Consider the following 14588-nt stretch of genomic DNA (forward strand, 5'->3'; position numbering starts at 1 on the left):
TAGTTTGTAATGTCTGTGCCATCTTTAGATTGGAAGGAAATGCAGCGGTTCAGAAATATTACATTTGAACAGTTACAGAAAAACATGGATAATCTGGATGCATTATTTAATGGTGTAGACAATATGACAGCAGTAGAAGGATGGAACAAGTTAATACAGGCAACTGTGAATGAGTTGGCTCTAGTTAGGTTTCTGAGGATATTAGAGACAACCCAAGGGTGGTCAGAATCGGATACAGCTTCTTTTGCCATCTGGATAGCAGGAGCTTCTAACCTTACAAGGAGGATTTTGAATAACATTACGCAGAACCCTCATAGACAGTATTTCTTCAACCTTGTCAGGAGAATTATGATCTGTTTGCTGATTATTTTGGTAAACCCTGAATGATTTTCAGAGGATTGTGAGGAACTATCTAAAGGTAGACAAAGCAATGGAGCTGGATGGTATATACCCAATGGTACCGGGTAGTGAAGGAACTTAGAGAAGGTGACTCCTTCACTAGTTGACCTATTCAATCCTTCTCTAGAATCAGAAGTGTACCAGAGGACTGGAGAAAGAACAGTAGATATGGGTCCTCTCCACAAAAGCAGAAGCAAGGAAGAGGTAGGGAACTACAGGCCCGTAAGTCTGACTTCTGTGGTAAGTTAATGGAAATGCTTTTAAAACAGAGAATAGTGAAGTTTCTGGAATCCAATGGATTACAGGACCTGAAGCAACAGTTTCAATAAAGGCAGGTGTTGTCAGACAAATCTGATCAATTTCTTTGACTGGTTGACCAGAGAGTTGGATAGAGGGAGAATGCTAGGTGTGGTGTATTTAGATTTTAACAAAGCCTTTGACACTGTTCCGCACGATGACTGGTCAAAAGCGCGCGAGGACAAAGGCGCGCCGACAACCCAGCACAGACAACTGAGCGCAGGGCTTGATCGCGCCAAAGAAAACCCGTATTTTTAAGGATTTTGACGGGGGGGATGGGGGGAACCCAAAGGTGACAAACTGGTTGAATGGAAGGCAACAGAGGATAGTGGTAAATGGGACTCACTCTGAGGAAAGAAATATTACCAATGGTATGCCGCAAGGTTCAGTTCTAGGGCTTGCTTTTCTTAACATTTTTGTAAGCGATATTGCTGAAAGGTTCCCTGTTAGGTTAGCCTCTTTGCAGATGATACTAAAATCTGCAATAGGGTAGATGGTGTGAATAACATGAGAGAGGACCTAGCAAAGCTTGAAGAATGGTCCAGAATTTGGCAGCTAAAATTTAACACTAAGAAACGCAGGGTCATGCATTTTGGCTGCAAAAACCCAAGGGAATAGTAACAATTTAGGGGGTGAAGAACTTTTATGCATAGAAGAGGAGCATGACTTGGGTGTGATAATCTTAATGCGGCCAAACACATTAAGAAAAGATGTCAGCAAAAGCTAAAAGGATGCTTGGGTGCATAGGGAGAGGAATAGCTAGTAGGAAAAGGAGGTAATGAAGCCCCTCTATGTGAGACCTCATTGAGAATATTGTATACAATTCTAGAGACTGCACTTTCAAATTATATAAATAGGATGGAGTCAGTCCAGAGGATGACTACTAAAATGGTTGGTGGTCTTTGTCATAAAGCATATAGGGATAGACTTAAAGATCTCAATACATATACTTTGAAGGAAAGGCAGGAAAGGTGAAAATATGATAGATGCTCATGAGGCAAGTCTCTTTCAGATGAAAGGAAACCCTGGAATAAGGGAGCATAGGATGAAGGTGAAAAGGGTTAGACTCAGAATTAACCTCAGCAAATACCTTTTTCACGGAAAGGGTGGTGAATGCATGGAACAGCCTCCTGATGGAGATGGGAGACAAAAAATGTTTCTAAATTCAAAAAGCTTGGTACAAGCCCTTTGGATTTCTAAGGGGAAGGAAGAGATAAGATGGCATCACTCTATGCCTGAACTCTCAGGTAGTCAACATCTTCTCACAAGAATTTTTGTAGGGAGATTCATTTACATTTTTTGCTCCTCCTCCTGTCCCTCCTGGCTGTCTAACTCCTCAGTTGTCTTCTACAAGCGAGACAATAGGGGTCCAGAGAAGAGCGACGAAAATGGTAAGAGGTATGGAAAACCTTTCATATGCCGACAGGCTAGAACAGCTGGGGCTGTTCTCCCTGGAAAAGAGGAGACTTAGAGGAGACATGATACAAACTTTCAAGATCCTGAAAGGCATAGATAAGGTAGACAGGGACAGATTCTTCAGACTGTGGGGAACAACAAGTACAAGGGGGCACTCGGAGAAACTGAAAGGGGATAGGTTTAGAACCAATGCCAGGAAGTTCTTCTTCACCCAGAGAGTGGTGGACACATGGAACGCACTCCCGGAGTTAGTGGTGGGGCAGAAGACACTACAGGGATTCAAAGAAGGTTTGGATAAATTCTTGAAGGAAAAGGGGATTGAGGGATACAGATAGAAGTAAGGATAGGTTTTTTTTTTAGGGCAGGGAACACTTGACAGGTCATGGACCTGATGGGCCGCCGCGGGTGCGGACCGCTGGGTGCGATGGACCTCTGGTCTGATCCCGGTGGAGGCAACTTCTTATGTTCTTATGTTCTTATGCTCATGTTTCCTTTAATTTTAAACTCAGTTTTTTTCACTACCGTTTGCAAGGCTCAAAGGTCAAGAGTCTGCTTTCAAGGGGCAGACTGCTAGGCAATGCATTCACTTGGACAGCCTGCACTGACAGTTTGAGGGCCTATATTCCCTTGGGAGCATAGCTCGCCCCAGGTTCGTACACAGTGGGCTTGAGCGCAGGCTGCATGGCTCCGTGGTGGTTTTTATCCAGGATCAGGGCCAATTGCTTTCCTCACCCTGTTTTGCGTGTGGGGGTTGAGCTCTGTGGCTGGTACGTTGGACCCGAGAGGCAGTCAGAAGACACAAGCAGTCCGAACTCCAGGCTTGTTGATGCAGAGGTTCTCCCTGTGAGCTGTTTGCAGCTTCCACACTTGCAGCTCCCAGAACACAGCATTGCACAGTGAGTAACAGGCTGACAGCCTGGCAGACCAAATGGGGGGGGGGGGGGCATTTTAAAATTGAATTTTTTCACTTCTGGGGTTAGAGTTAGGTTGCTTCACCACTAAATACCTAAAATCCTATTTGTTATTTTTCATTGTAGCTTCCTCTTTCTGGCTCAAAACACCTCATTTTTCCTTTAAAACAAGTGGGATAAACACCTCAGACAAGTTTTCCGTGGATTAATGTTCAGTTCTGGTCGCCGTACCTCAAGAAGGACATGGAGGTACTTGAGAGGGTCCAGAGAAGAGCAACTAAGCTAATAAAGGGCATGGAGGACCTCTCATATACTGACAGACTGAAAAAGCTAGGGCTTTTCTCCCTGGAAAAGCGGAGACTTAGAGGAGACATGATAGAAACCTTCAAGATCATGAAGGGCATAGAAAAAATAGACAGGGACAGATTTTTCAAATTAAGGGGATCAATAAGTACAAGGGGGCACTCAGAGAAATTGAAAGGGGAGAGGTTTAGAACAAACGCCAGGAAGTTCTTTTTCACACAGAGGGTGGTGGATACATGGAACGTGCTACCAGAGGATGTGATAAACAGGAGCACGCTACAGGGGTTCAAAGAAGCTTTGGATAGGAACTTGGAAGACAAAGGGATTGAGGGGTACAGATAAGAGTAAAGATAGATTATAGGGATGGGATTAGAGGTAAATTACAAAATTAATCAGAGACCACTGTTCAGGCACTAGGCCTGATGGGCCGCCGCGGGAGCGGACCGCTGAGCAAGATGGACCTCTGGTCTGACTCAGCGGGGGCAACTTCTTATGTTCTTATGTTCTTATTTGCGGTGGATGGACAGTTGAACATATGTGGTGCAGGTTACCAAACTTACGTCCTTTCCTAGGGTACCAAACGTACCTCTCTTCACTCCAAAGGGAAAACCTGAGTTCACCTGGAATCTCAGTGATACCTTTCTCCAGGGAGCCGAGGACGATTCATCGCGGCCCTTTCATCACTGCCATTTCAGCATAGGACTATTCAGTGCAGCCTTTTCATCGCAGGACATGTTCAGTGCGGCCCTTCACAGAATATCAAAAACTTATTTCTCCATGATCAGGTCTTCCAGGGTTTGAAATTCCAGCATCTGAGACTTTTTCTCCAAGAGCTGGATTTTCAGCAAGTAGGGCTGCTTGCCTATCCTGAGCTCCCCTCTGATCGTAGACTCCCACTTGCCATACCTGCATCAGGTTGCAAAACACTCTTGAGTTCCTCCAGCTCAGCAACTGTTCCTTGGCCCCCACCTGCTGCACCACCATGTTCACGATCCTGCCCCGATCCAGCATATAATGTGGCACATGTGGTGGGGCAGTGCAGGCCCCTCCCTCCAACATCCCCCTATCAGCAGTCCACCTCAATACAGCATGTGGTGCGCTGAACTTGTCCTGCGATGAAAGGGCCTCGCTGAAATGGTGACTCTTAAAAAGCCACGATGAATCGTTCCATTAAGTCTCTAGGAAGGCCTAGAAAAGGGCCTAGCAGTTGGCTCCATGAGAGTTCAGATAGCTGGGCTCTTCTGTTTTGGGTCTAGGATCAATAAAAGCACCCTTGCTGCAGAGCCGGATGTAACCAGATTTTTGAAGGGCGTATTACGGCTCCACCCTATAGTGTAACTTTTTCCGATGTGAACACTTAATGTGGTTTTTCGGGCACTAGTGAATATGCCCTATGAGCTTTTGGACCAAGTTTCCTTGATGGACTTTACCATCAAGACAGCGTTTTTGGTGGTGATCACCTCCACCTGGAGAGTGTTGGAACTTCAGGCATTGTCCTGCAGAGATCCTTTTACGGATTCAGACATGGCCTTGCTCACAATTCCATCTTTTTTGCCAAAAGTGATTTCCAGCTTCCACATCAACCTGGAAGTACGCTTACCCGCCTTCAATATATGGCCATATCTTTTGCCTGTATCAGGAAGCATCCACGTGTATTTGTGCAGGTGCATTCCATGAAAAACATTGTTTCATCATGGGCGGAATCATCATCTGGCAAAAAACCAAAGAGTAGCAAGACAAGGGTAGACAAGTTCCTGCTGAACCAGAACGTACGCAGGTAAGGCTAGACTCAAATAGGGCACTGGTTTTTGACCTAAGGGCCTCCGCATGAGCGGACTGCTGGGCACGATGGACCAATGGTCTGACCCAGCAGCGGCAATTCTTATGTTCTATAGGGGGAAAAAAAACTCTGAAGAGCCGCCACTTGGTCTTCTCTGCATACGTTCACGAAGTTTTACAGAGTAGATGTAGTGGCCAAAAAGAAGTCCGCATTTTGGATATTCGATTCTGGTAGCAGGCTCATCTGTCCCACCCTAAGCGTGAGGAACTGCTCTGTTATGTCCTGAGTGTTCAGGAATAGAGTGTCTGTAATACTAGAAGGAAAGATTAGGTTCTTAACTTGTTAATCTTCTTTCTAGTAGACATACACTCTGTTCCTGAAGCCTGCCCAGTCAGCTGTGAATTTGCTCACTTCCTGCCTTGATAAGGCCTAGCAATCTTGTTTCTTTTGTCCAGCCTTGGCAAATATAGAGGCCACTACTACCACGTTGAAGAATCTAGGGGATATCTATACAAATCTCCCACACTCATAGGACAAGTTGCACTCCAGCTGGTGACTTGTTTATTTTCACCTTGTTATGTATTACAAATGGTTAAGTTTTTTGTTTTTCTGTTATATGTTTAATAATATGAGCAGAACAGACATATTTATCAGGGAGAGTCCCCGTACTCCTCCCTCTTCTGTTTCCTCTCCAGGGCTGCCTGTCTGCTTTGTTACTGAGGAATTGAAGTACAGCCCAAAGAGGTGGGAGGAGGAGCAAAAGAATGAAAATGAAGCTCCCTACAAGAGTTCTCTGGAGAAGAGTTTGACTACCTGAGTGTTCAGAAATAAAGTGTATGTCTACTAGAAAGAAGATTAACGAGGTAGGAACCCAATCTTTCCATGTGCTTTCATGTTTCCATTTTTCTATAACTTCAGAAGGCAGTGTTTGGTATCACCAAACAAACATTTGGTATTGGGATTGTAAAATTCAATCTTTTACTCATCTGTCCAGAGAACTTATTATTCCAAATGCCTCTTGGGTCATCCAGATACTTTTTGGTACACCTGAGAAGGATAGTTGTGGTCTTTTAGCGAGCAGTAATTTTGTCTTAGCTATCTTGCCATAAACAGCATTCTTAATATTACATAAGCCATTATATCATTCACAGAGAGGCTTTAAAAGTTAATCTGGAGGGCGGGAGGTGGGGGCAGGATTGAGACTTCATGAATGATTTTCAGTTTGCTTTTGGGGGTGATCTTGACAGAATGACTGGTCCTGGGGAAGGTGACTATAGTCTTTAGCTTGTTCCATTTGTAGAAATGGTGATGTATCTATGTCCAGACAAAATAACAAACTATTCCTTTTCATGAGCCTTCTGAAACTTTCTTTAGTTCATGTCATGATAATTTTATGATAAAGACCAAACTCAAAACCTTTTGAATCTTCCCATAGGACAGGATGTCCAAATTCATTTTGTAGATTTATCCTGCAGAATGATCTACTTGTTACCCAATTATTTAAGTACCTGATTCTAATTAGCAAAGTATGGGGTCCTTTTACTAAGCTGTGGTTAAAATAATGGCCTTAGTGCATCCTTACATGGGTCATGTCCCTCCCTGAAGAAGACTTGAAACTCGAGTCGGGGGAACAGGGATAACAGAATGGTGCAATAAAGAAAATGTCTGACTGATATTCACAGGCACTTGTCACTTTAACACCTCTGAGGTTTAGCAGCAGTCATCAATCCATCCTTTCCAGATAAGTTATACGTTTTTTTAGATTTTACCTTCATTTATTGATTTTGTGTTGGTCTTGGAATCGGATGGGAAAGGGGACAGTGAAGGCGATGATGGTCCCCCAGCTAACCTCAGTTCGGTGTCATCACTGAATCACGGGTCATAGGGTCTGAGCTATTCACAATCAAAACACAATATTTGTAATATTTATACATTTTAACTAATTTTTCAGAGCTGTGATTGCTGACATCATTTTTACCTTAGCCATAACAATGGAATTTTTGTATAAGAGCCATGTGCTAATATTGTCATTAGCGCACAGTCATCTTGAAAAATTACTGAGTGCATACCTACCACCACCAATTTTATAGGTGGTAAAGGCTCATGTGCTATCTGTGCACTAACCAGTTAGTTTGCGGTAATTACAATGCACTAACTGGTTAGCTCAGGAAGGCCCACTCTTTGCCCCCTGATATGCCCCCTCAAATTTATTTTTTAAATTATAGCATGTGGTTAGCACGTGTACTTGGCAGTTACTGCAGAACACCCAAACACATCCCATGGTACACCATTTTACATAAGAGTAGCCTTACTGAGTCAGACCAATGATCCATCTAGCCCCAGTAGCCTATCCTAACGGTGGCCAATCCATGCCACTAGTACCTGGAAAAAACCCAAAGAGTAGCAACATGATACCTATCCAGGGCAATGAGTGGCTTCCCCCATGTCTGTCTCAATAACAGGTGTACGTTAGTGCTTAGTAAAAGGGTCCTTAATTGTGCTAGGGGTTTACTTACTATTTCACACACTAATTCTGAATTAGTCTTACTGATCCTACTTTATATGTAAATATTTAACTTAGACCCTTTTCATTGATGATGAGTTCATTTGATTAGCTTCCTTCTTTGCCTGGGTTTATAATTCTGCTTTTGTACTGATAATTTTAAAGAATGTATGAGCAACTTCCAGAGATTAAGAAGAGGAAAGAGGAAGAGAAGAGGAAAGAGGAGTATAAATCCTATAGGCTGAAAGCACAGCTATATAAAATGGTAAGTGGACCTGCTGGTCTCCTTAGCCCTTCAGAATCCCCTTTCCTTTGTGAAAAATCCATTTGTTTTGTTTTCTTCTAGCTGAAAGTGCAAGCCTTTAGTAAACTCCTATGGCAGAGATCAAAGTGCAGCCTCCTGAAGAAGCTTTTAATTTTCAGCTATTGAGCAGGTCGGCTTTATGTACTGTACCTGCAAACAGAGAACAAGTAATGGTATTCTTCAGGCTTTATATGTAGAGATCATCCTGCTGCCCTTTGGATAATTGAGAGGGTGCATGCTGCATAATAGTTTCCACAGAGGTCTGGCATACCAGCAGGGGGAAGAACACATTTAGTGCTCCTCTAATCTCAGAAAACTCACCTTTTTAATTTGAGAGAGAGTTTATTTTCAGTTTTGCCAATGCCTCTGATGGTATCTCTGTTAAAAATCAAGTTTATCTCACTGGTTCTGCAGGCAGAGTTCAGGCTTGATGAATTGCAGTGCAGACCACCATTTCATAGAATTTTGTACTAGTCTAGAATACCTTTTCAAGAGGAAGAGAAGAGCATTTCATAAACACAGACTGCACTGGAATATTTAGATGTGGATGCTGGATCTGTTACAGCCAAACCAAAAGAACATGTTCCTAAATGTGGGGAAAATGGCAATTTCTTTAGCACTCTCCAGACCAGTAGAGGTTAATCTTTACGAATGGGTATATATCCAATCATGACCAGCAGGTGGAGACTGAAAACAAAACTGTGGGACAGTATATAATATACTCCCTTCTCTATTTACATCAGTCTTCTTTCAGTCTCCAGCAGGTGTTGAGTGATCTGTACCCATCTCCCTTGGTAGGGCTGTTGGAATTTGTTTAGGGGGTTTCTAGTCCCTGTTTTTGGCCGGACAGAGCTTGGGCGGGCCCTGTTTGGGGGTCCGTCCGACCTCGGGAGTGTCAAACCCGGCGGGTCTCGAGCGGGGTCCCTCCCCCCACTTCCTCCACCTCCCCACATTTTTTTTAGAGGAGCCTCAGCAGTAAGCCTTGCCCCCTAAATCAAGCAAGGCATATTGCTTCGAGAGCCTGTGGAGTCTGTTCTGTAAAAAAACAAAAAACAAAAATCCTGAGGTAGTGCCGGTCTGAAGGGTTGTTTCCCTTTAAGAAAACTGTATTTTACTGTATTTTTTCATCTAACCGGCACTTTTTTCTAGCTAGGTCGTGTATGGAGCAATTGTGCCCTTCTCCGGGGGAGGGGGACACAATTAGGTCCAGCCGCGAGGCACTCGCGGCTGGCCTGAACTCAGCGGTTTGGGTCGGTGAGGTGGTGGAGCTCCGTCGGCAGCGGCTGCAGGCGCCCAGAGCTCCCCGCCGATGGTGCCTCGCGAGTCGGCTGGGAGCAGTGGGGAAGCCCGGTCTTCCCCAACCGCCCACGGAGGGATTCGCCGAAGGATTTCCTCTCAGCTGATTTTTTGACAGCTGATGCCGACTTGCCTGTTTTAGCGGCTGGGACTGTTCAGCCTTCTCAGCCGCTACAGGCCATGGAGGGAACATTTTTGGCGGGAACTTCGCCATTTTCTCTGTCTGGCCCCTCCATTTTGTCTGCAACCTCAGGTGACCTTCCCCCTGTATTGCAAACACAGGGGCAGGTTTCAGCAGGGACCCCTGCTGGGGCAGGGAGTCCCTGGGGACCCCCAGGGGTTTTTTGTCCCCAATTTTTTTTCTTTCTTTGTGCAGACAATTGGGGGTCCCACGTGCACCTGGGGGGTTTCGGGGGTGGTTTTTCCCTCCGCGCCCCCTATGGCTTGCCTCCCTCTTTTCATTTGGCGTCCCCTCTTCCTCCTCCCTCATCCAAGCGCCCGCGGGGGGGCTTGGATTGCGAATTGGTGGTCGGAGGAGCGTGTTGGCATGGTTGAGGACCTGGCTGCTTTGGCGGGCTTCCAGGATCCTCTAGAGGGGACGCCCGCTGGCAGCGGGGCGGCGGTTTTCCCGTCTTCCAGAGCAGATGCGTCCGTGGTGCGCTTTTTATTCAGAGGGATGAGCTTTTAGACCTGATGTAGCAGGTCTCCTTGGTGCTGCATTTTCGAAGTTGCGCCACCGGAGACCCCGCGTATGGGGGCCCCTCTGCTTCAGGGGGTCTGTCCTGTTTCCCGCTCTTTTCCTGTGCATCAGGATTTTCGGGATTTTGTGTTGGCGCAGTGGCCTACGGGCGCCGTTTCGTTTGGTGTGCGCCTTGGCTCATGGGTATCCCATCCCGGAGGGGGATAGGGCTACCTTACTTACGCCAATGGGGGACGCGGTGGTCTCGGCACTTCCTAAGCGGCATACCGTGCCTGTTATGGACGGATCTGCTCTTAGGGTCTCTGAGGAGCGTACGTTAGAGACACTTCTTAAGTATAATTTTGATGTCTCTGCCTTGGGGGTCCCGGCAGCTATTTGTGTGGGGCTGGTGGCTCTCACCGTGTTTCGGTGGTCTGAGCATGTCCTGGATCGTGAGTCTGATGACTGGTCCTTAGTGGATCTGGAGGTGGTAAAGTTTGAGATGACTGCCTCGTTCCTCTCGGTTGTTCTTTGTGACTTGGTGCTGCTAAGTCTGGGTCTTTTGGTGGCCGCACGCTGTACCTTGTGGCTTCGCGCTTGGTCGGCGGTTGCCGCGTCCAAAACTGAACTTCCCAAAATTTCCCTTTCGGGGGTTGTTTTTTGTTTAGAGAGGACTTAGATCTGGTGGTTCAGACTCTGACGGACCCGGAGGTGCCCCGTCTGCCTGAGGACCGTGCCCGCCCGGCTTCTTGGGTTGGCATTGCCCGGGGGCGTCTACGGGAATTTCGCAAGTTTCGCCTGGGGCATGGGACTGCTTCTTTCCAGGCTTCCGGTTTTTCCCCGGGGTCGGTTGACTTAGCGCATGCAGTCTTTTTCAGGGGGCCCGTCGGGGGGCTGGGAGTTTCCCCCCCGGTTCCCCTGCTGCCCGTCCTGCGCGATGTCTCTTTGCCGGGCCCCCTTTGGTTCCCGGGGGTGCCCGGCTTCGCAACTTGTTTCCAAAGTGGGCCAAGATCACGTCCGATCAGTGGGTCCTGGTGGTGGTGCGGGACGGTTATGTACTTGAATTTTATCCTCTCTCTGCCGGATCATATCTAGCCTTTCCATGTCAGGTGGAATGGGAGACGCTAGCCTTTCGCCAGACCCTTCAGCGCTTGCTAGATCTCTAAGCAGTTGTCCAGTGTCCCCGCAGGAGTGCGGTATCGGCTGGTACGCCATTTCCTTTATGGGGCCCTAAAGGGAGGGGACCTTTCGGCCCATCCTTGGTTTAAACTGAGGTCAACAGGACTCTCAGAATTCCCTTTTATTTGCATGGACACACTGCAGTCTGTCCTTCTGGCGGTTCAGCCGGGGGAGTTCCTGACTTCTCTCGCTCTGGCGGAGGCCTACTTGCCTGTTTCCATTCGGGCCGCTCCTCGACTCTTTCTTTGCTTTGCGATATTGGGTCTGCACTATCAGTTCTGGGTGCTTCCCTTGGGACTGGCCACGACTCCCCGGACGTTCGCCAAGTTGATGGTGGTCGTCACGGTGGCATTGCAGTCAGAGGGCATTCTGGTGCACCCCTTCTGGGATGACTGGTTGTTTCGGGCGAAGTCGTTGCAGGAGAGCGCCCGAGTTACGGCTCGGGTGGTTGAGTTTCTCCGGTCGCTGGGCTGGGTGGTCAACCTTTCCAAGAGTCGGTTGGTCCCCGCTCAGTATCTGGAGTACCTTGGAGTTCTGTTCGACACCTCCTTGGGGAAGGTCTTCCTTCCAGAGGCCCGGGTAAGCAAATTGCAATCTCAGATTCGCCTTCTTTTGGCGTCCCGGTGTCCTCGGGCGCAGGATTTCCTCCAAGTCTTGGGGTCGATGGCAGCGTTCCTGGATGTTGTGTGGTGGGCCCACATGTCTCTTCAGTATGCTCGGCTCCGTAGATGGTCACCCCAGTGGCTCAGTTTGGAGGTCCCTGTCCCTCTGTGAGGCTTGACGCGCTGCAGTCTTCTTTGGTGGCTCCAGACCTCTCATCTGGTCCAGAGGATGAGTCTGGACCTATCGCAGTGGATGGTGCTTCTCTCGGATGCCAATCTCCTCGGTTGGGGGGGCTCTCTGTATAGGGGCACCTGGTCCATGGAGGAGGCATCCTGGTCAATCAACATGTTGGAGACCAGAGCCGTCCCTCTGGCGCTATTAGCCTTCCGCTCCCGCTTGAGGGGCAAGTCGGTCAGAGTCCGGTCTGACAATGCCACGGCGGTGGCTTATGTCAATCGTTGAGGCACCAAGAGCGCTCAGGTGGCGGAGGAGGCGGCTCGGCTCATGCTTTGGGGCGGAGTCACGCCTTCTGGACCTCTCGGCCTCTCACATGGCCGGGGTAGAGGTTGTTCAGGCGAACTTCCTCAGTCACATCTTAGATCACAGAGAGTGGTATCTCAGCCCTGTGGCTCTTCAGTTGATAATGCCGGCTTGGGGTCAGTCTCTGATGGACCTGTCGGCCTCGAGTGGCAAGGCCAAGGTGTTCCGCTTCTTCAGTCGGCGCAGGGATGGACTCGCCGAGGGTCTGGATGCTCTGGTTCAACCATGGCCAACAGAGGGGCTGTTGTGCAGGTTCCCTCCGTGGCCATTAGTGGGCAGAGTTCATCTCCGCATTGTTCGCCATCCGGGTCTGGGGGTTCTGGTGGCTCCAGATTGGCCTTGACATCCGTGATACGCAGATCTGGTGACACTCTGGTGGCGGATCCTCTTCCTCTGCCTCCCTTGGATGACCTTCTGACGCAGGGTCCCATTCCCATGTTCGACCCGTCTCCCTTCTGTCTTACGGCTTGGCTTTTGAAAGGGGTCGCCTTGGTAAGAAGGGGTATTCAGATAGGGTGATTTCTACACTCTTGGGGTCCTGGAGGCTTTCTACCTCTCAGGCTTCTGTGTGGATTTGGCACTTCTTTGAGGGGTGGTGCCAGGTGCGGGGAGTGGTCTCTCTTCGCATTTCTGTGCCTAACTTCTTAGAGTTCTTGCAAGATGGCATGGATAGAGGCCTGGCTTCGGCTTCTCTCCGGGTTCAGCTTGTGGCCTTGTCAGCCTTTCGGGGGTTTGTGACGGGTCAACGTTTGACAGCCATTCCTGATGTGATTCGCTTTTTGCGGGTGGCCAAGGTGCTCAGGCCTCCCGTGCGGTCCTCTATTCCCTCTTGGAATCTCAGTCTGGTTCTCTCTATTCTGATGCACCCGCCCTTCGAACCGTTGGGCGGCTGCTCTTTGAAGGACCTTCCTCTGAAGACGGCCTTTTTGGTGGACATTTCTTCCGCTAAGCGTGTTTCTGAGCTACATGCTTTCTCTTGTAGGGCTCCCTTCTTGGAGTTTTCTAGGGAGCAGGTTGTCTTGAGGCCTGTTCCTTCCTTTTCTGCCAATAGTAGTTTTTCCTTTTCATGTCAATCAATCTGTGGTCCTCCCGGTCTTGGGTAGTTGGGAGGGCTCTTCTGAGCAAAGTCAGCTGAGCATGTTGGATGTTGGTCGGGTCCTTCGCTCTTATGTGCACCGGACCCAGGAGATCAGGAAATAAAATCATCTCTTTGTCCTTCTGACTGGTCCTCTTAGGGGGGCTGGCGCTTCTAGGGCTACTATTGCATGCTAGATCAAGGAGACTTTTGCTTCCGCTTCTCTTCTGGAGCAGCAGCCAGTTCCGGAGTTTCTCAAAGCTCATTCTACTCGGGGTCAGGCGGCTTCTTGGGCTGAGTCGTCGCTCGTGCCTCCAGTGGACATTTGTACGGCTGCGGTTTGGTCTTCCTTGTATTCCTTTGTCAGACTCTTTCGGGTAGATGTTCTGGCGCGTCAGGACGCGGTGTTCGGTGTGTGTGATCTGGTGTCGGCCCTTCGGGGGTCCCGCCCGTGTGAGGGACTGCTTTGGTACGTCCCATTCGTAAAGATTAACCTCTACTGGTCTGGAGAGTGCTAAAGAAGGAGAAATTAGGTTCTTACCTGCTAATTTACTTTCTTTTAGCTTCTCCAGACCAGTAGAGGTCCCCACCCTGACTATTGTTGTTGTTGTGCTTGGGGCTGTTTTGCGGGCAGTTTTTGTTTTTTGCTGTGGGTTCTAGTATTTTTCTAGGGCCGGGGAGAATTAAAGAACAGCGGCTGTGGCTCGGCTGGCTTAGCTGGCGAGCTGTGGGGACATTTTCCTTCTGGTATTTCTCCTCTGCATTTTCCAACAGCATTTGGGTATGTTATTTGTTACTCCTGTTCGGAGTATTGTTTTCTTTCTGTTTTCCAGTTCTTAGTTCTGCTTGGCTATTCGGCAGACTGATGTAAATAGAGAAGGGAGTATATTATATACTGTCCCACAGTTTTGTTTTCAGTCTCCACCTGCTGGTCATGATTGGATATATACCCATTCGTAAAGATTAACCTCTACTGGTCTGGAGAAGCTAAAAGAAAGTAAATTAGCAGGTAAGAACCTAATTTCTCCTTACCTCTTACAATTAAGGTCTATACTGCCTGCATACCCTTCAAAGACAGGAGTTTCCATATTTATCTGTATTTTATCTTGTCATTTATTGGTCATCTTCTCATGATTAATTAATCATTCAAGATGATCTAGATCAGTGATCTCAAAGTCCCTCCTTGAGGGCCGCAACCCAGTCGGGTTTTCAGGATTTCCCCAATGAATATGCATTGAAAGCAGTGCATGCACATAGATCTCATGCATATTCATTGAGGAAATCCTGAAAACCTGACTGGATT

The 14588-nt window shown here is 47.9% G+C and overlaps 1 protein-coding gene across 3 annotated transcripts in view; it reads left to right on the forward strand.

Annotated features, from left to right (window-relative positions):
* The window catches only part of ALMS1 (ALMS1 centrosome and basal body associated protein), a 158326-nt gene that overhangs the window by 126909 nt on the left and 16829 nt on the right, over positions 1 to 14588 (forward strand). For 2 of the 3 annotated variants that reach the window (XM_033953800.1, XM_033953809.1), the window contains one exon: positions 7775 to 7874. The exons of the other annotated variant lie outside the window; for it this stretch is intronic. In XM_033953800.1, coding sequence (XP_033809691.1) covers positions 7775 to 7874 — 100 coding nt within the window. The remainder of the gene's footprint in view (positions 1 to 7774; positions 7875 to 14588) is intronic. 3 annotated transcript variants of the gene reach the window in all.

Source organism: Geotrypetes seraphini, chromosome 1 (assembly GCF_902459505.1).
Source record: "Geotrypetes seraphini chromosome 1, aGeoSer1.1, whole genome shotgun sequence".
NCBI classification, from domain to species: domain Eukaryota; kingdom Metazoa; phylum Chordata; class Amphibia; order Gymnophiona; family Dermophiidae; genus Geotrypetes; species Geotrypetes seraphini.